Genomic DNA, 23,178 nt, shown 5'->3' on the forward strand with positions numbered 1-23,178 from the left:
TATTATTTTTGCTATTCTAACCTGGCAATCAAGGACAGTCTGAATTTTACACCTTGATTTTGTTTGGTAAGTTCTTAACAATTATTTTCCAAGGTCTCTGAAAAAATCAACTGATGGATTACATGGTCACTGTCAGAATTATACATCTCAAAAAGAACAGGTACTCAAAAAAGAATTAGCATCACTTGTAAAACTTACTTGGTATCTTCAAGTTTCTTTCATTAAAGGTTGAGAAAATTGTTTTTTATATGGTCAATAAATGCTGATGGCCAAAAGCATAATGGAATTAAAAACGCGATCTTACACTGAATTCACCAAGTAACCTGTGCATAAACTATTTTAAACACTCTTTAATGTGAAGAAAAAGTTTAGATATCTATTAAAATTACCCTAAAATTCATAAATATGTATTATTACTTACAGATATACACAGGGTTATTTTGCATGGTATCGGCCGACGTGCATGGGCCCTGCCAGAATGCATCCCAGAAGTTCTGAGGGATCTCGCTGATGTCAGTGAAAGACCCACTCTCAACAGACTTTGAACAATCATGGTGATTGGGAGAACTGCTCAAAGACTGGAGGAAAGCAAATCTCAGTTCTACCTTCAAGAAGAACCCAGGAAACTACAGACCAGACAACCTCACCTCAAGCCCTAGGAAGGTGATGAAACAAACAATCCTGGAAATACACAACTACTTCTGAAACATGCTTTAGTGTCTGCTAAATAATGCATTCGTCAGGTCTCAAATCTCTGATACAGGATCATCAGAGACAAGGAACTCAAGCATGACTGTATAGAACCATTGCCATGTTCTCAGTCCCATTTTAATCTTTCTAGGGTGACACTAGAAAAGGAAGAAGGGAACCTAACAATGCTAAGGAACTGCACAACTTGCACATGAAATGCCAAGATGACATACCTTGAAAGATAGAAATTAATTACTGCTCTGAATTGTGGTTGATTTTTAAAAATGGATTCCAACAACTGAAGAATGACTTATCATAGAAACATCTCCAGTGCCTGGCAAAGTAGATCTGAAGGTCAAAAAGATAAGCAAAATATTTAAAGAACATATTGTTGCTCCACTGAAGATAACATAAGTGACTTAGTAAGTTTACCCAGGATTTCACCCATGCGCACAAATACATGGAATTGAAATTAACATTGCCAAATTGTGATACTAATATTCCTCACTTCACATTCTGCCTTCAATTTCTGTGAGACAGACTCAATAAGAAGTTTGGTAAGAGAACTGGCAGATGAATGAAACCAGTGGAGGCAATGGAAGAGACTTCCATATAAGGAGAGATTAAAAGACTGGAATTATTTCATTTGAAGAGGAAATGAGTAAGAGTTTACCGGATTCAAGAAGAGGAAGCCAAAAAAACCAAAAGAGGAAACAAGCATAACCCCTGTAGTATAATCTTCTATACCAACAAATTACAGTGATGGGAGTCTTCACGTCCTGAGTAACAGTAAGCTCTCCAGACTTTTTTTTTGGCAACTACTTACACCTCAACTAGGCTAACAGAAATATTATTGGATCCTCTTTAAGAGCTGAAGTGATACAGATTTGAGCCAGAATGACAATGTCTTCAGGCTTGAGTCACACTGCCATTCAGATATAAAAAACAGCACACTGCAACCTGTGGCAGTTCCTGAGCCTCTTCCTCCTTAGTTTCCATTTTAAATTGTTATATTCCCCAAGGGAAGGAGGTTTGCTTGTTTGTGCTCCAACTTGCTTTAGCTACAAGCCACAAGCACTTCCTAAATAAGAAGTGTATCTTTCCACAAAGGGTTGCAAACATCATTTATTGGAAATAAACATGAGAACGTGTATTGCTCTTTGCACTTTCAAAATATCAAAGCCAGCAGCCAGCCAATGAAAGCAAAAAGTGATGAGTCTAACAGTGATATTGAAAGACATATTTTTTACATAAACAGTATTTCATTTGGAAACTACTGGAGCAAGAAGTTATTGAGGCCATCAATTCAGAGACAGTGAAGAAGTAGAGTGATTCTCCCAATCGTAGATTTTTTTCCCTGATGTACATCCAAGCAGTGTAGAATACAATGCTGACAGCTTAACAACTCCACTCATCTGATGGGCAAGTTATTCCAAGGTTACCTTATATTTTGCATTTATGTTTCTTGCTGAATCAATTACAGCTACCCTTCATTCAAGACTCACTACTATTGGTTACCAAATACAATGATACAAATGTTTGATCAAGCATGTAGTGGTCAAAGAAACTAGAAAATAAATGTACCAATTAAAACATATATGACAAATGACAGAGTTTTCTGCTCCGCTTAAGAAAAGCTTGTTCCATATTACATGTTGCAGCTAGTGAAAATGATGTGGAGAGGTAGTTATTTGATGGAAGAGGATGGAGTCTACTGAGGAAAAGAGAAATATTCAAGCTTTGACAGTTGTTGTGGTTAAGGGCTAGCTGGCAACAAAGAACCACATATGTTCACTCCTCTCCCTACTGTGGGATGGGGAAGAGAAAATCCAACAAAAAGCTCATGGGTCAAGACAAGGACAAGGAGGGAACACTCATCAATTATGGTCAGGGGCAAAATGCACTCAACTTAGGGGGAAAAAATCAATTTAATTTATCACCAAATCAGAGCAGAACAAACAAAATCATACTTTAAATACCTTACTCCACCCCTCCATTTTTCCCAGGCCCAAACTACTTTGCTCCCAGTTTCTCTACTTCCTTCCACCACTGGTGGGGGGGGAAGGTAATGGGGTTTACAGTTGGTTCATCACACATTGTTTTGTGCCACTACTTCCTCCTCTAGCAGTGGAATCCTCCCAGTCTTTCCCTGCTTCAACGCAGGGTCCCTCCAATGGGAGAGAGTCCTTCACAAACCCCTCCAACATGAGTCCCTCCCATGAAGTGCAGTCCATTTGGAACAGACTGCTTTAGCATGGTCTACCCACAGTCACGGCCTGCTTCAAGAACAGCCACCTCTCCTTGTACAGGATTCTCCATGGCTACAGGTCCACATCTGCCCCACTGTGGTCCTCCATGGGCTGCAGGGGCAGCCTGCCATCTCATCACAGGCTGCAGGGGAACCTCTGCTTGGGCACCTCCTCCCCCTTCTTCCTCACTGACCTTGGTATCTCGCTCTGGTGTTCTCACCACCCCTTCTCCTCTGCCCTGCAAGAGGCGCATCCGGCTCTCCTGATGCGCTCTTGCAGGGCCACAGGCAGGGCCAGATTTTGGAGATTTTGGAGCCACCCCTGTGTGCCCCACCCCCAGTACTGAAACCCTGCCACACTGATCCAAAACAAGTTTTATGATTAGAATCTGTGTTAGCAGCAGAAACAACTGAAAGAATACGAAAAATTCAGAAAAGTAGAGGGAAATTTTAACTGAAGTTTCATTACTCACATAATTAAAAAAATTACAATTTTTTTAAAGAGGTGATAGATTTTTGTTTCAAACATACACCTTTAAATGGACCTATAGCAGAGGTCTCCAAGGCAGGGCATGCATACTCCTGGATGTGCACGAGACAATCCATTAGTGTGCAGGAAGAAAATATTAGAACTTCAGCAACACGTGAGTTATAGATAAAAATAGATGTATCGGAGGTGTATGCTCACAAATGTTTAGTGATGAGGTACACAATAAAAAAATTTGGAGACCACTGATTTATAGGACTTCAGGAAAAACTCAAGTGCTATTAAAGAAAGACCCAGTGAAATCCATGTACAAGTTTCACACACCATGGAGTAAGGAAACTTTTTGTACTAACATGCACTTCTGTCTTCTCTATTAATGCCTTTTTAATTGTAAGCATTTCATATTGATTCAGCATGCTAATTAGGTGATACCATGACATCACAAGTTCAAATGGATAGAAATACCTGTTGCAATATAGGAAAATATACCTTGGAGCCCAAATTTCATTCATCACCTCAAGTCCTTTGAGAAAGGATCAGCTGAAGTTGGGACTTCTCCAGTAAAACACTTGAATAATCTATTGAGCTACAGTTACTAAGTGGATTGTGTTAGACTCCATCAAAATGATAAAACTAAAACCTTTTAAAGAAGGTTACATGTGATGTGTATCATATTAAGAAAACTGCATAAAAATTTTTAAAAAAGGAAGAAAAGTTGCCTCCAATGAGGTACTTTAAGGAAAATAGAGGGGTTTTTTAAGTTCAGAGGTTTTAACATACATAGCTACTATATAATATAAAATGAATGCCAAGAATCACTGAGAAGCTGATAGACATTTTTTTTTTTTTTTAAATGCACTAACTGAAATAAATGTAAATGTAATGAAGCATAATAAACTTCAATACCACCTTTCCTGGAAAGCTGGCTATACAACTTACTGATGCACAATAATTAATAAGAATGTAATTACTTATTCTACTTTAGTCATAACAATAGAGAAAAATTGCAGCCATTGAGGTTACCCCTGTTGTACTTGTACTTGCTTTTCTTTATTTGTACTTAGCACTAAGACGACATTTTCACAGAACTTGAACTTTTCAATTTTTGGCAGTCCCAGCTAACTCTAAGCTCCTTGTTACATAGATAAAAATAAATAAATTTCCCTGACACTCTATATTGATCCATACTGAATTTCATTTGCAGTGACACTGACACTTCACTAGTCATGCTTTCCAGATCATTCATGAAAATATTTAACAGCACAGAAGTAAGAACCTCTGCTAGTAACCTGCTTCCACTGTGAAAACAGCATGTATTTGTATCCCTTGTTTTCATATAAAATGCACAATAAATTGAAAATGTATTATCTCTGAGAATTGGAAAATTAAAGGTGTACAATGTAGGATGTCTGATCTATTAGCTAGAGGTGGAACAGTGAGCTCTCATATACAAGTCCTGTACTGAGAGAAGGATGTGTGTGCACTTGAAGCTTCTCTCAAGGCAAACGCAAAGAAAATACCAACAGTATTTTTTCCAAAATGTACATTTTTTTACAAATACAAAACCTTGTTTATGATTAATTCAGCTTTAAAGTGACATATAAAATCTTGACATGAGTGAGAAACAAGTTCAAAAAGCTTACCTAAAAACTTAAAGGTGCTTTCTTGCAACGGATGTTCACAAAATCTTTGAATTACTTCAGATTTTCTGCTATTGAAATAATCACTAAATAAAAAAAAAAATATAGAAAGACCCAAGGAAGAATAACTAGCATGGCCTGTATGTCTGCAAGAGCACTAGAAGCAAAATTAGCACATTAACTGCTTCCCAACTAATATTTGCCTGTCACATATCATTTTACTCAGTGTGTACTGTTGATGATGCAGGTAGACAATTTTAGGAAGTGATGTGGATAGGACATCTATTTTTTTCCTTCCTATTTTTACTTAGTCCCTCTTGCAGCAGAAAGAAAAGAATGGTAAGGCAAGACAAGCAGGGAGTTCAGAAAGATTCTGCTGATGCAGAACAAATACAAATCTTGAAGTCTGTAACCAGAAGGTAGCAATTATTATATTTATGAGCTGAAGAAAAGTTAATGAGGCAAAGCATAAACAAAGAAGGAAAGAGTATTTGAAGAACTTATAACAAAATTTTTCTATCTGAAATTCATGATCCAAGAACGATGTGGGCTAATGAACAGTGAAAGATAGAAAAATCAATCCACTTTAACCTAATCTGTAGTGAGCCCTACCTCTACAGAAATAAGAAAAAAACAGAACAGCTAGAAACAATTAAAAGGTCATAAGGAAGAATAATTTCCAAAGGTATCATCTTGGACAGGACAGAGAAAATATAGTTGTATTTCTCAAAGACACTAGAAAAAGAGGATGTTAACACAGGCATGAAGACACCAGGGAAATGTTTTTCAGTCACAGCAAAGTCACAAACTGCAACCAAGTATTTAAGTGCTATAAAATTATGTTCAAAGATACAACTTCATAACATTTATCTCAAGGATCTGGCAGTCAAGTTAGCATTAGAATCCAGTTATATGTTGATATATGGCATTTACTGTAATTGCATAGTTATCCACAGCTTTTACTCAGTTCAATATATTTTATCATATATAAGACAGTATAAACTGCACTGAATCCAAATAAAATGTCAGCATCTAATGATCAGATGGTGTACCATCTATGTGATACTGAACCAGAAACTGCTTCTTAACAAAAGCTGTGGATCAATTCCTACCCTCATCAGCTCAGCAAGGGACCAGAAAATAGCAGCTTTTTCACTTTCATGCTTCAGGAATCCTGCCAAGCTGAGCACAACTGCTCACAACGAGTAGATGAAGTACATTCCACTAATTTGCCCAAGATGCTAACATTTTATCATCTGCCTTCCAGGTGCTGGCAAAGACCTCTTACATCCCAATGTAATTTTGCCCCAGCAAAAATAGATAGAATTTTTATAAGCAAACTCATATTAAAACTGTAAAACTGTTTTTTGCTCTATATAACATGAAAAGACTTGGCAAATTTACACAGCAGTCTTTTAATAAACTGTCATGGACAACATATAGCATAGGACATGAACTACGCTGGCAAGTCCAAAAGTCGGAAGGCATCTAAAGTAATGGTTACTTTGGAAGCCTCAAAAAACAGACCTTAAAAAGAGTCAGAGTATCAAAACACAGAGCCACAGCAACTCTCATTTGTCAGCTTCTTCTATAGAGGCTGTGTATAAAGGACTGTACCTCTCAATCATTAATATCACTTTAATGGCGTTAACAAAAGGCACTTGAAATAAATAATTTTTAAAGGCTAGTCAAAAAAATCACAGAATCATTAAGGTTGGAAGGGACCTTAAAGACCATCAAGTTCCAACCCACCTGCCATGAGCAGGGAACCCTACCACTACATCAGGCTGCACAAAACCTCATCCAACCTGGCCTTAAAAACTTCTAGGGATGGGGCACCAACAGCCTCTGTAGGCAACTCATTCCAGTTCCTCACCACCCTTGTAGTGAAGAATTTCTTCCTTATACCTAACCTAAATCTCCCCTCTCTCAGTTTAAAACCATTACCCCTTGTCCTATCACTATCTTCTCTGATGAAAAGCCTCTCCCCAGCTTTCCTGTAGGCCCCTTCAGGTACTGCAAAGCTGCTATAAGGTCTCTTCAGAGCCTTCTCTTCTCTAGGCTGAACAGCCCCAGTTCTCCTACCCTGTCTTCATAGCAGAGGTGCTCCAGCCCTTTGATCATCTTCATGGCCCTTCTCTGGACCCTCTCCAACAGGTCCATATCTTTCTTGTGCTGAGAGCACCAGAACTGTACACAGCACTCCAGGTGGGGTCTCACCAGAGCAGAGTAGAGGGGCAGAATCACCTCCCTGGCCCTGCTGGCCATACTTCTGATGCAGCCCAGGACCCAATTGGCTCTCTGGGCTCCAGCATACACTGCCGGCTCATGTCAAGCTTCTCATCTACTACCACTCCTAACTCCTTTTCCTCAGGACTGCTCTCTAGCTATTCTCCCCCAAGCCTGTATTTGTGTCTGGCATTGCACTGACCCTGGTGCAGGACCTTGCACTTGGCCTTGCGGAACTTAATGAGGTTGGCATTGCCCCACCTCTCCAGCCTCTCAAGGTCCCTCTGGATGGCATCTCTTCCCTCCAAGGTGTCAACCACACCACACAGCTTGGTATCATCAGCAAACTTGCTGAGGATACACTCAATCCCACTGTCCATGTCTCCAACAGCACTGGTCCCAATACCAAGACCCCTGAGGGACACCACTTGTCACCTGCTAGCCAATCTCTTATCCACTGAGTGGTCCATCTGTCAAATCCATGCCTTGTCAGTTTGGAGACCAGGGTTTCATGTGGGACAGTGTCAAATGCCTTGCACAAATCCAGGTAGGTGACATCAGTTGTTTGGCCATCATCTACCACCTCTGTACCCTTGTTGTAGAAGGCCACCAGATTGGTCAGGCATGACTTGCCCTTAGTGAAGCCATGTTGGCTGTCACCAATCACCTCTTTATTTTCCATGTGTCTCAGCAGACTTTCCAGGAGGATCTGCTCCATGATCTTGTCAGGCACAGAGGTGAGACTGACCGGCCTGTAGTTCCCTGCGTGTTCCTTTTTCCCCTTTTTAAAAACAGGGGCTATGTTCCCTTATTTCCAACCAGTGGGAACCTCACCAGACTGCCTTGGCCTCTCAAATATGATGGACAGAGGCGTAGCAATTGCATCCGCCAGATCCCTCAGGACCCATGGGTGAATCCCATCAGGTCCCATAGATTTATGCACCTTCATGTTCTTTAGATGGTCACAAACCTGCTCTACTCCTACAGTGGGGGGTAATTCACTCTCCCAGTCCCTGCTTTCACCTGTTGTGGTCATTGTGTTGAGGCTGGAGCACTTGCCAGAGAAGACTGAAGCAAACAAGTAATTGAAGACCTCAGCCTTCTCAATATCCTGTGTTGCTATCTCGCCCATTTCCTTCAGGAGAGGGCCTACACTCTCCTTGGTTGTCCTATACCAATGAATACCAAAGAGCTTTATAAACTAGGAGGTGAGCTTAAGGAAGGCAGTTTATCAGAGTAAGCATATTCCATTCTGTTAAAATCTACTGTATATTTTACAGCATGTTGTTTTGGGGATTCATATTTGCATGCTTCATCTCATGAGGGGAACATCAAAGTTACCTTTTCACAGATCCAACAGAAGCTTGTAGCAAATACTACTTCATCACATCAAGATTGAAAGACACTTTTCAACTCAAGGTCACCTTACACAAACTTTACTTCCTTTTCTGAGCAAAGAGACCGAATTTTAGAGGGAGACCTACAAAGATGCAACTTTTGGTTTCGCTTCCTTTCAGTGTTTATGAATGACTGCTCATTTACAGCCACCTTTGATTATAACTTTGACTGCAACTTCTGTACCTTGCTTCCTGGTTTGGGCTGCCTACTCATTTTTGAGAGTAATCAGAAAGAACCCTTCCTATAAATATAACTTCATTAAAAAAAATCTTTCTCCAAAGCTTTGGATCCTTTTTCAGTCTGAAATTCAATTTAATTAAGTCAATGTCAGAATGAACAAACATTACTGGAGACTTACACAGCTCTAATAAAGTACTTTCTTATTTTGTGCATCAGGAGATCAGACGTTCGTTTCTAACATTTTGAAGAAATTAAATAGAAAATACACAGCTAAGAAAACAGCAACATAGCAAACAGGCCATTACAGACAGAATTATATTACTGATACTGTTCCATGAATATCCAGGAGTGCTAATAGATCAGCTGGGTTCAATATACTAATTTGTAGGTTTAAGCAATATATATTTTTACATATACCCATATCTCCTAAAATCACTATTTAAATCACAGAATCATTCTGGTCAGAAGGGATCACAAAGATCATCAAGTCCAGCCTTAATTTAAATCCACCAACCGTAACCTCATCTACCCATTCAGTGCTTAAATCATGTCCCTAAGCACTACATCTACACTTCTTTCAAACACTTCCACTGATGGTGACTCCACCACCTCCCTGGGAAGTCTGTTCCAGTGTCCAAATCCCATGTAGTCAACTGAAATAAAGTATTAAAAGAGGTATTTAAAAAAATGCATCAAAGGAAGAAATGGTAAGAGGTGAAAATAGTACTTATGACGGCTACTAATATTCATAATGAAAGTTCCCTTTTCCTCTTCTGATGTGTAGTTAACTAACTCTGTAGCTCAGAACACCCTTTTGCTTCCACCCTCATAAAAATGCCTGACCTTTCACTTCCAAAATGCCAGAATCTATATTGGCACTGAACAACAATTCCTCTGGCTGACTGCAATCTCCTGTGCTTATCTCCCCTGTACCAGTCAGCAGATCGACACACAACATTTGTTCAGTGAGTTACACAACTCTTCCACTCCATTAAAATCCTACTGCATCAATGCAAAATGCAAAACATAACGTTCGTTATGAATATAAAAGTGTATCAGGTGCTGCATTGTGAGCAGCTGAAATTTCTTTTGTTTCACCAGGAACTTCAAGATCTTCCACAAGCTGTTTTGGTTACATTGTATGATATCCACAGGTTCAATTTTCTTCCATAAAAAGGAGCAAAGTGCTACAGATACAATAAGCAACTCCTCTCAACTATACATTTTTCTAGATAAATATTCATATATTTCAAGAACCTGCAATATAAGCTCTAAAGCAGAAGATTATAATAATTATTACTATCCTTAAACAGCCAAGAATGTAAGTACAGTAAGAAAAAAAAAATAATCACAGGTTGTCCAGCCTTTATGAAGGACCTGGTAATTAAGTAAAGAACAATGAAAATTAGAAAATGCATAGCATTGGGATATGAAATGATTGCATAACTCCATAGTACTAGGACTGTTCACCTTTCTCTACCCTGACCAATATTGACATGTGCAATAAAAAATGAATGCAGTGGATCAGTATAGCATTTGACATCAGGTATCAGTGCCTCAGGGGATGTTTGCCCACAGCACAGTTTTCTGCAGCAAAGCTGTAGCAGTGACACCTTGCTCTACTGCCTCTTTCACATATGCTATTAAAAAATAACTGCCATAATATAGCTTGAATTTACAGAACTTCAGAATGTATATTCTGTTTCAATATTTATAATGTAGGCTAGAAATTAAACACTTCAAGCAGCTGAACATAAACATCTGAACATACATTGCATTGCTTTTGTCTTTCCACTGCTCAAGCACTCAATATCATCCATTGTACTGCTGAAGGCCAATTTCTCCTGTTTTTAGAGGGGTTTTTCCTCCCTTCAAAATAAATTTTCAAGGCTTATCCACGTTATTAAGTAACACAAAAAAAATAATTCTTATGGCCCTTTATAAAGGTTTGGGTTTTTTTTTTAATTAAAATGGAGAGATTATCCATCTTCAGCACTATTTCCAAAATCTATAATAATTTGAAACTATGTCTGAACCTATTTTAATAAAAACACTGCCTGAATTATTTTGACTATTTCTCCAAACATTATGGACTATTTATATAGTTTTTTCTCTTCTCCATTTTTGTGGAACTGAGCATACTTTCCTTCCCTCCATGACACAGCAACTTTAACCTTGCAAAAATAAATTGCTACTCATCTAATCTGTGGGAGGACACTGATGCTTTTGATTGTTTACGGAGGGAATGTATTTTATGTATAACTTGAGACAACTGTCTCAAGGTTTTCATTAGCAATAATGTTATTAGCAGTCAGGCCCTGACATATTACAAGTTTCATTTGCTGTTCTTTGCATTTAGAGAGAAAAAAAGTCTCCTGAGCACAGTGTTGTCTAGCAAAAAACACTAAACTGTTAGCAGATGAGTCTAAATAAATCCAGCAATTTCTGCAATGTAAAGTTCATGTGCAACTGGGGGAGGAAACTATTCCTAATTCTGTAATATTAGCACAGCCACTGCGTGGCTGATTTTTTACTTACTTTTGCTGTGGTGTTTAGGAGCTGATATTACACCATGTCAATACAGAAAACGTGTCTTAGCAATTACTCTTCACAGGAAGCTCCTGCAGTAGGACAGGAGGGAGATTGAAAGCAGACTCAAGTTGATGAAGGCTGGAATTCCAGCTTCAGGAAACCACACTGAGGAATCTGGCATGACAGCACAACTGAAAAGGTGTAAACAACTGACCCACCCCCTTTCTTGGGTTTTGACTGTTAAATTCATTGAGATATCACCAAGTGATGACTAAGTGGTCTCTACTCCTCCTCTGGCAAACCTCATGTTGTTGTCAAGGTTTCATAATAAGATATCTTTCCATAGCTAGGTTAGGAACAATTGTTTTGGTTTGGGTTTTTTTGTTTTGTTCTTAAAAGTTGATTTCAGTGTTTTATTAAAAAATCAGAGCCATTGGTCTATGAAGCACCTTGCATCAATAAACTACAGCACTTTAAAACCTCGTAAGTGGAACTGTACTAGCAGAAAGACTTTTATGTGTGTGGAATCTACAAAGATAAATTGCATGAAGAGGTATGAAGAATTAAATTATGTTTTTACTTAAGCAGTGATTTTCCATTACGCCCCATAAAATGTTTGGATTATCAAAGTAGTAACAGGAGAAAACACTTGTCATTTTGGGAGAATAAAAAGGAAGATTTGCAAAAAAAATGTACTAGTCTAAAACAGGAGTTGCAGCATTTGACATTTTCTTTTCCAATACCTTAGTAAAGTAATGAGCAACAGAACTGTTTGCCTCCAAAGCTCAAATTTGGGTAATCTTTTAATGTATTCATTCTTGAAATAACAAAATCATAGAACTCCTCTTACAATTTTTTGGGGGTGTTTTGTTTGTGTTGCCTAACAATCTTACATGCCAGAAAAGACAGTGAAAATTAAACCTATTTAGATTTACAGAAGAGCATTCAAAAATGCACTATGCTTTTCTTGAGGATCTAAAGGTCAGGAAGTAAGAGAAAACAACATTTTCTGATTGCTTATACTGATGCAGTAATTTCTTACATCTACTATCAGTATTTTAGGTGCATATATTTTAAATTAAAATCTTTTCTCTTAGACTGACAGATCTGCTATTAAATACTTACTTCATTTGATACTGAAATACCATAATAGTTTTGAGTCAAGAAAATTAAACAATTTAAATATTGTTTTATAACTGCTTTAGTCCATTCTATCTTAATGGTCTTTCTAATATTTGCAAACTGCTACCTGATGTAAAATCCCTGGCATCCATTCAGGTCATGTGCAAGAAATTCCATTTTTATGCAAAGTTCTAATAACTTGCAGAAGAATTTATATAGTGATATTCTGAAATTCCTGAAGCATCACTGGGGTAAGTGGTAGGCATAAAGTTTAGTAATCTAAAAAGTGTTACAAATAACCATATTGTGATATGATGATTTCCAGAAGATTAAGAGAGAATACAATTTGAATAAATATAAAGGAACAGTAAGCTTCACCTTCTTAACTAATTAAGTAAAGTAAGACAAGAGAAAATGTGGTCTCACTGCTGAATGGACAGGCAATCTAGTGACAAAGGATAGGGAAAAAGGCAAGGTACTCAACACTTCCTTTGCTTCAGTCTTTACTGAAGACCAGCCTTCAGCAATCCCAAATCTGTAAGACCAGAGGAAAAGCCTGGAGCAAGGAAGACTTACCCTCAGCAGAGGAGAATCAGATTAAGGAACAGTTAAGCAAACTGGGCATACCAAAACCCACGGGGTTGACAGTTCATGTGCAAGTCCTGACCAGTGTCACTGCACGGCCACTTCTGAGTATGATGCACTGTGTTTAGTTTTGTACTGTGTTCAGTTCTAGCCTCCCCTGGTCTAAAAGAGACACAGACTTACTCTAAATAATAATCTAATCTATACCATAATCTAAAAATAATTTGCCATCTTTTGCAGAAAGTACATTTCTGGTATGCACCATCAAAATGGCTGGATGAACGATGTACTGGATGAACACTGTGAGAACTTGATTATTTGACAGCAATATCATTACTTAGGGCATAATTCTTTAAATCACTCTGTACTGTTTTAAATCTATTGTATCTGAAGCTAGTTTAAAAATAAGTGCTTTTAAAAAGAATACTCTTTCAGCCCTTTAGTCATATAGAATACACATTTACTTGCATAAGAACTAGATAATGGCTTTTCATTGCTAAGGAAGGAAAGGCTCAAGGAAGATTTCCAAATCTTTTGGCAGAGAGGAGAGAACCGCTTACTTCAATTGTTTAATAAAAACACGGAAACAAAATCATCATCTTTGGACCATAAGGAATTAAGAAATCAGTATAACTTGCTGAAAGAATCTTAAGATTGCAGGTAAAAAAAGCCACTTCAATTTAGTGAGGTCATGAGTGATCGCTAAAGTTAAGATTACATAAATTAGGCACCCTAAAACTAACATGTGAAACAGCTTTTAGCACTGAACCAGTAGTTGGTCAAGCAGATAGTCATACTTCTCCCTTGTATTTTCAAGAAGTAGCCTTAAATATACTGGGGGGAGAAGGGGACACACAAAACAAAACAGAAACAAAACAGAGACAGAAAGAAACAAATTATATTAATAATTATTGCAAATAAGATAATGTAAAAAGAAATACACAGATCCTGGCCAACTATAAGTACCATTCACACTTTCACACTTGGCTGGTTTAATAGCCTTCCACTGAATATTGCAAAGTTGCTTACGCTTGACCACTTTTGTGGAGAGACACTTCACCTAAAAAATACAATCACAGAATCACAGAATCATGGAATCATAAAGGTTGGAAAAGACCTTAAGGATCATCAAGTCCAACTGTCAGCTCTACACCCCCATGACCACTAAACCATCTCCTGAAGCCCCATGTCTACCTGTTTTTTTAACTTCTCCCAGGATGGTGCCTCCACCTCTGCCCTGGGCAGCCTGTTCCAATGCCACACCACTCATTCAGTGAAGAAATTTTTCCTAAAATCTAATCTGAACCTTCCTTGGCACAACTTGACCCCATCTCCTCTTGGCCTATCGTTAGTCACTAGGGAGAAGAGGCCAACACCCAACTAACCACAACCTCCCTTCAGGTAGTTGTAGAGAGCAATGAGGTCTCCCAGCCTCCTCCAAGCTGAACACCCCAGCTACCTCAGCCTCCCCTAGTAAGACCTGTTCTCTAGACCCCTAATCAGCCTAGTTGCCTTTCTCTGCATCCTCTCCAGCACCTCCATGTCTTTCCTATCCTGTGGTGCCCAAAACTGCTCAAGGTGCAGCCTCACCAAGGCCGAGTAGAGGGGCAGGATCACGTTCCTGGTCCAACTCGTCACACTATGATGCAGGCCAGGATGCCATTGGCTATCTTGGCAATCTAGGCTACACCTTGGCCACCTGAGCTGGCTTACGTTCAGAAAGATTTTGACCCAACATAGGTGAAAGTTCATACAAACAAAATCTCCTTTTTCTTGAATGCTAATTGGGATAGAAATACTGTGGATCTTTTCAGTTGCAAAAGCATGACAGTAATTTTCACTGTTTTTTAAGTTACCTGACAAGACAACTTCAACTAGGTCCCCTTCTTGAATATCTGCAGCTGATTTCACCAACTGGAGAATGTTTTCAGAGGTAGGGTCATGGCGGAAGAGCAGAATTTTGTCGTACATTCCATAGAAGCCACACTCAGGAAACTGCAAACACAAACCCATGAGAATTTACTACACTGTAAAATACGTAAACGTAAAATACAATTCATGTAATTATTTTTTAGGGCATAGTGGTCCATTCCTGAGACTAGTACCAAACATAATATGTATTTTTTCATGTATGACAATATTTGTCACTATATTCTGAAAATGGTTTTTCCCTCAAGCAAGAAAGATCATTTGCCTTCTTCCTCTGTGAGCAATGAGGTGTTCACTAGAAAATGAGAGGCAAGTAAGTAGCCTTAGCCACCGCTGATAACCTCTCAAAGACAAGTTCCTTGGCAAAGTGATATAATCAGACCCTCCTGGAGGAGGTGTTTAGACTAGAAGATCTATGGAGGTCCCTTCTATTCTATATTACTCCATGCTTCTATGACCTTACCCCAGATTAGTGCCAAAAAAGATGTCTTGAGGCTGGAAGAAATATCTTTCAGCTCTGCCTAAGGTGCAAGACCCAAAATAAAGCTCATTAGGAAATATCAATTTCTTGAGACTAAAGTTACTAGATGTACAGTATCTTATATTACTAGATAAATATAACAACATTTACAAACTTAATAATCTATTTTGATGCAAAGAGATTGAAGCTTTAAAACCAGATATAAAAAAAAATCTGAGGTTACAAATTAAACTTGACATTTTTATCTAAGCAACTTTTTTTCCACCTCTTTTGCTGCAGCACAAAACCGGGATTTCATTTTTTTCACATTCCCAGCTTAAAGAGCTAAGATTTTATTTTGATAGCATTGCCAGGAAACCCTTTATCTGATACAAAAGATTCAATTCAAATTTACATTACTGAACACTCCATGTATTATGTGGGAGTTTTATCAACATGCAGTGAAATGAACACAATGATAAGCATGGCCTGAGAGATAAACCTGCAGGTTTTGAGGTTACAATCACTTTTAAAAGAATGCAGAATCAAAGAAACCCAACAAAAAGTACTGTAAAACAGTATATTCTTTACTCATTACTGGAAACTTTGGAATTTATGCCAGCATTCCAAGAAAGTTAAGCTTTTTTGAAAGTTCTAACACATGCACTGAAGAGAGAGACAGAAAATGGTCAGATGTCTGTTTAAATTAAATGCATCTAAATCTCTGAAGTTTATTGTTTTATTCCAGATTATACCATAAGTACCTACCCCCTGCTAATTCTTAATCAGGCAGATTACCCACCTGAAAAAAAAAACAAAACAGTTGCTGTATATGGTTTTTCATACAGGTTTTATAATGAAATAAGGCAATTTCCAGTCTCTGAAACATAAAACATTCTCACAGAATACCTGCAAAATTCTGCTATAGGTGTTTAAAGATGCATAATTTTGCTCATGTGCACTGTGCCCCACATTAAAAATTTTAGATAGATCACTTATCTATATGATATGAGATCCTACTTCAAGGCAATTTCCTTGAGCACCTTTATCAATCTACTAATTGCTGATAAAGCTGAAAAGGGCTTACTATGTCATGTTCAATTCATATTTTTAAAACGTTTCTCACTAATGATTACCACCTCTACGTGGAAACTTGCTCTCTAAAAGTTTGGTCAGTTGCCTTCTAAAATTGGTAGGCATGGTTTTATTCTTGATAAGATGACCAAAATGGTGTTTTCCATTTTCACATTCCTCTGTAAAACAATCAACACAACCTAGTTCTGTAAAAGATCCAAGTTAATACATTTAAAACTTACAGAATCAACACCAGATGGAATAAAATTAGTAAAGATGGATACTAATTTTTTGTTTATTTAAAATACAACTGTCATATAGGCCACACTTCCAATAGAGTTGTTAGCCAGCCAAAAGTCACATTTTCTCACAAAGTAACAAGTGAAGCAATGAAACACTGCCACATTTGGACGATTCTACGATGCAGGAACCTTCTACTTGATTCATACTCTCCTTAGAAAAGTGCCTTTTGCTGGGAAATCAGGAACCATTCTTGACTGCACACAAGCATTATTATTGGTGCCTATACATAAGAAAACATTCAATTTTTCTTCAATTACCAAATCAGGTGCCTATTAAAGAACCATATTAACTCTAAGTTATTTTAAAAGTTTACCAAGAAGGTAAAGAGAACACAGACAAAACCAATTTCCCTAACCAAAGAATGTGAACCTGTGCATCTTTATGTCTTTCTGTTACTCTATAGCTATATTTTAATGTTAAACTAATATCCTCTATAATTTTAACTAAAGGAGAAGGGGCAGAAGAGACTTAAGTTTCATTATATCTGAAAGAAACTCCTAAATATAATAACAACAGTAATTTTCATCTAAGGGAGTAATTTCTAAAAAACACTGCAAACCCTAAAAAAATTATCTTGCATGAGATATTCTTAATCTTGCATTAAGACAACATTACCTAGATGACATTTTCTCCACAATCCCAAATGCAAAGACAGAATATTTCACGTATCACGTACTTATTATGCAGTAAATATTAAGGATTAAAACTGCAAGAATAAATCAAAGAATGGTGAAGGACCTTAATTCTCAAGGTATCTCATTAAAATAATAAATTATTCAATATTTTTATAGATCAAGAATTAATTAAATTAACGTCTTAGATGTGAAATAGTTACTCTAGATTTAAAGAGATTTCCTTTTCATTAAGTGGGAGTGAATCAAAGCTTTGAAGAAATGTAAATGTGAACTGCAATTATTCCTTTCATCCACAGATGTGCTACTGAAGCCTAGGTAATAGAAAAGCAGATGACATAGGCACTAACACACACCCACGTGTTTTACAGAGCCATTTCACATCTGACCAAGAAGCGCTGAGCTGAACTTCAAAGCCTGCTGAAGCCGCTTGCATGCCCAAGTCATGGTGCTCCATGGCTAGAGAAGCTCTTCTGCCCTCACTCCAGCACTTGAGCTGGCAGTGGGAAGATTCACTCTTCTCATAAATGTTTTAAATTTAGAACCATGAGTAAGAAAGTAATCCCATTGCGATTATAATTTTAATTAAACAGATTCCTACCTTGCTACAGAATACAAGCCTGATGGCACGGTGTAAGAGTGAGAACTTGCTTTTACAGAAGTCATGAAAAATTGAAAATATCTTTCAAAACAGACCCTAGCGACCTTTTCCAGGCACCGAAAGAATTTCCTCATTTCACTGGATTTCAAAGATAGTACAGGCATTTCCCTCTAAACTCATTATGATTAAAATTGTTTGTTGTCTCTCTATATTCCCTTTCCATTTGCTCTTTTCAAATTAGCTTTTTTCTACCTTTAAAAGTATTCGCTATATTACATGTATCATATATATTCGTATATAAATATTTGTATTTTGAGTTATCATTTATTATATTTTTTAGAGAAAAATAAATTCCATCACAACATTTTTTAATAAATTATACACAAAAAGTATAATCGGTGGTTGAATTAGTTTTAATCAGATAAACTACCCTCATGCCAAGAAAGCCATTTTGATGGGGCCATTCTTCAAATAAAACATTGTGTAAGGATCAACTGTTGCAACAGTGACAAAACTATTCTCTCAGCTACGCTTATTCCTGTCAACAATAAGGGTGAGATGCACAAACAAAAGTAAATAAAAAGCAGCCACATTGCTCGGTACTACAAGTAGCATTTATTTTTGTCAAATACAGGACAAAATAGAAAATGTCAAGCTCCCTAAAAGCTAACTAAAGCAAAGCTAGGTAAAAATTATGGCATTGGATCTAAATAACCACCAACAATAAAAGCCTTTGGTATAATAGCTGTTTAAAGCAGAATTACCAGGTCAGGTAATTTCAATAATGAGGAAATTCAGTATTTCTGCAAGAATCAAGAGAGTGGAAAATTGTTTGCATGGGGTTTTAAAAAAAGGATCTATTTTTAGATGCTTAACAAGGCATCAGTAGTCATTAAGACATCACAACTGTCCATATACACATTGTTTATCTACTCCAAGTGTGAGGTAAAATGCATATTTTTAAACTGCTTTCAGTATGGTTTAATCTACGGTGCATTAATTTACAACTGAAACAGGATAACTGACCTGCACAGTGTAACAACTTGTTAAGCTGCCACATTTCAGTTGTGTATTTCAAGTGAGCTTCCCTCCCCCCTCCCTTTTTTTTTTAATCAAGAGGAAGATCAGCTCTCTAACATTATTTTTATCATTTACAAACCATTTTGGGTTTCAGATTTGAAATTTAGCAAAATTTCTGTATTAATGTAAGTATATTCCTACTCTCTTGTTATTCATGAGGTATTGGCCAGCTGAAAGAGAAGAAATACTGTGCAGCATGTTTCTAAGACACTTAAAAGTACAAAATGTATTCAGTCTAAGAATGAAAGCTTCAGCACATATGAAGATAAGTAAAAAAATTGGGTTGCCATAGACAGTGAAGTTCTGGAAAAGCCCCTTTAAAAAAAATCAAAAGAAAATAAAAATAAGGAGGCATGCAATTACAATTGAAGATAATATTCAGTGTTCAAGGTGAATCCTTGCATATCTCTTCTCTGAACCTGTATTTCCAACTTTGCTACTTAATATCAATTTATGAAAGAGGTGCAAGACCACTAGGAAAATACACCATATTAGATAGATCCTCCATAAAAACAAAGGTTCTTTAGCCTAGATGCACAGTCCCTGTCTGGGATCCAGACATAAATTATTACAGTCTTCAAATACATAAAAGCCTGGTACCAATATGAAAGGAATAATCTTTTTCTCCTTTGCTTGAAACATTAAGGATAAGGAAATCTAAAATACAGGAAGGAATATAATTCAAGGAACAAGACTAGGGACAAGCAGAGCTTTCCAAGTATAAGAATTTTAAAAAACACCAACAACTTACTCTTTGCCTAGTAAAGGCAACTCCTCACCAGAGGAGTTTTTATCATAACAAATCAAACAAATGTCAGAAATCTGACTGCTGATCTTTCTTTGTTGAGAAAGAAGGATAAAGTACATAATCGCATATGACCTAATGATCATGATGTTGTAAGATTTACTATCTCAAATAAAAGGGTACAAAATAAATGGCTAAATGTGCATTACTAATTTTTATATTATTTACTTATTTATTAAGTACAACTCTCCCTGTCCACAATGTTAAATTTTTCTTATAGCTATCCACAGTTGTTTATTACTCAAAAAAATTCTAAATTTAGCATAACTGTTCTCAACAAAACTGTCATTATCATACAAGGAAAATTCTGTATTATACATCCAGATATTTTCTTCATTAGGTTACTAAATCCAAGGTAATTCAATACACTTCTTTTTTTTTTTTTAATTAAAATATAAAATGGATACTATCCAAAGATGTACAAGTATTAGCTTTGCTGTAAGAGCAGTTGATGTTGTTCAGCCTTGCTATGTAGATGCCATTCATTATTGTGTGCAATGGACTCACAGTGGAAGCACTATCATTCCTTTATTCTGTTACTGGTAATCAGCCTGTAATGTAGCAGAGGGCTATATCAAAGGGAAAACCATTGTACCGTAGAAACAACTACTACTCTGAAAGCAAACTACTATCTGATCTATAACATGCTCTTCCGCAAGAAAGGAAATGCAATACACTGTTTTCAATATGTTGACAATGACATTTTAAAAAATTAATCACTGACATGACAAAAGAAAAGTCTAGCAGTATATAAACTGACTCTTTACCAAGCTTAAAACTTCAAGAAATATGTGTCCTTTATAGGGCTGCACTGAATTGACACTACTACTTAATAATGTAACTATTTATAAACTGTGTCCTTTATAGGGCTGCACTGAATTGACTTACAATTTCACTACTACTTAATAATGTAACTATTTATAAAGCACACACATGCAAGTTTGCAGGACAAAAGGTTTCAGTCATCACTGTAAAATAACATTCCTGTAGACAATGATGTCACAGTAGAGTCAAATTGACTTCTGAAAGCCTGATGAGGAAAACATGTAATTTAGAGATCATCTCTGTTTAAAAATTAGCTTTCAGAGATGGCAGAGGAAGACCGTTCGAAGGTTTAGGAATATGATGTTTCTGGATCAAGGTCCAAGTTATTTCTTTCTTTTCCACTTCAAAAAGGAAAATTAAATACTCCATTAACAACATAGCACTCATTACTGTTGCTCATAGGTATTTCAAATGTATTAAAACGTCTCAATACAATGTGTTTATTGTTGGAAAATAATATTTGTTACTTTATTAGCTTTTAAATTATTAATATTTACTGAATGTATACACATCACAGACTGTGAATACCACTTCAGTACTACTTTAATCAATTACAATCCCACAGGAAATAAAATACATACATATAGCCCTCAAGATGTGATTACCCTAAGGTTTACTTCCAAAAGTTTCAACAAAGACCTGAATGTCAGTTTTAAGCATTCCCACTCTTTTCAACAACGCTTGTCTTGCATTATGCCAATGGTTTCTCCTTACACATACTGTAATACTAATCACAACAAAAGTCTATTATTTGGGAAAAGCATAACAGACTTTTATTCCAAACATTAAGACTTAAAAACTGCATTCTAAACATTTATCTAAAATATGTTTTAGATTATATTGTAGCAGCTATATGGTAAAAAACAGGAAACACTACTGGCATTTGAAGTCACTAGTAAGCAGACTTAAGTTCTGTGTGGCTTTCACTTCCTGAAAATACTACATAACTTATCTACCCATAAGATGTGACAGACAGATATATAAATTATTTTGCAGATTAAAAAAACCTGGTTGGTCATGATCTCCAGCAATCATTTGGTATTGCCCAGTTTGTGGGTACTAAGGCAGCAGATTATCTGTAAATCACAGGGCTAAAGGAGGCTTGGCACTAACCACTCCTCAGCAGATACTAAAGCAGAAGCAATCATTGAAGTGTTTTTACCTTTAGCAACTGTAAACGTCTCAAGACAATCCACCAAAATATGTTACCAGTAACAGTCCAGAAGCCAAATTATTGTGTAAATTCTGGGTTTTCATGTAAAAAGACCTCAAGTGATACTACAAAAAATTGCAGACTAGTATTTTCAATATCTAGAACCTCTGTGTATTCAGTAATTATTTTAAACCATTATCCATTTTATCAGTCAATATTTTCAATGGCATATGTCCATCCACATGCAGACACAAACTGAACTACAAACATCTGTAACTGTGCTGTTTTATTGATGATTGTTGTCAATACAAGGGTCAAAGAAAAAAATCTATCCAATCACTGTGACAATCAAGTGGTTTTATTATTAAAAAAAAGAACTCCAAAAGACCTGATGTATCTAAATGTTAATAAAGTTCCAATATGAACTGGGAATCTTTTAAAAAATTAATAATAATATAAATAGTTTTCTGAACAGAGAACTTGTTCAGCCTTCCTCTTAGCTGAAGTAAAGCACAATTTCTAACAGAAATTAGCTTAAGGAAAGGTGAGACTGTCTACGGTGAGACAACTCTCACCATTTTGGTTGAATAATTTCGTATCTGGAAGTAGTTTCTCAAATTAAAAACCAATAAGAAATAAATTTCTTAACACATAAAGAACTTTATTTACAAGAGCTGGAAAACAAATACTCTAAACACTGACACTGCTTTCAGTGTAATTACTAAGGTAATGCAATAGTCAAAAAAGAGTGTTGCTGTGATCATTTTGCAAAAACACTTCTTCCAACATACTAAAATTGTCATGTTTTTGTAACAGAACAGGTAGATAAATTTTCAGTGCTATAGGTGCAAAAGAAAAAAAAAAAAAAAGGTTCTCTCTGGGTTTCTGTCTTTTTTTTTATGCTAATACAATTTTTCATAAATTGCCACTGTTGCTATATTATAGGAAGTAATAAGAGTTGTCTTTTTTATTTTTTCAATCCTTATTGACCTTTTTCTTAATATTTAATTAACCATGTCATTTTTAGTGATAACTATTTTTTCCTCCTAAATTAGTTACTTTTTGCAAGCCTTCCTCTTAGAGAAGTCCTTAGTGATTAGCGTAAAAGCAACAAGAACCTCAGTAGAACCTGGAAAAATTTCACAGCAAAAAGGTAGTGATCCAGTATACACAAGGACTGTGGGCTAAACAATGGCTTCACATTA

General features: G+C 36.6%; 1 protein-coding gene across 1 annotated transcript in view; it reads right to left on the bottom strand.

Moving 5' to 3' along the window:
- Positions 1–15,100, bottom strand: part of PRKD1 (protein kinase D1) — a 59,768-nt gene extending 44,668 nt beyond the window's left edge. Inside the window, exon 1 of the mRNA XM_010007713.1 lies at positions 14,968–15,100. Within this exon, the coding sequence (XP_010006015.1) occupies positions 14,968–15,082 (115 nt within the window). The 5' untranslated portion in view covers positions 15,083–15,100. The remainder of the gene's footprint in view (positions 1–14,967) is intronic.
- Positions 15,101–23,178: the final 8,078 nt, after the last annotated feature.

The sequence above is a fragment of the Chaetura pelagica genome, unplaced genomic scaffold, assembly GCF_000747805.2.
Source record: "Chaetura pelagica isolate M959 unplaced genomic scaffold, ChaPel_1.0 scaffold70, whole genome shotgun sequence".
Taxonomy (NCBI): Eukaryota; Metazoa; Chordata; class Aves; order Apodiformes; family Apodidae; genus Chaetura; species Chaetura pelagica.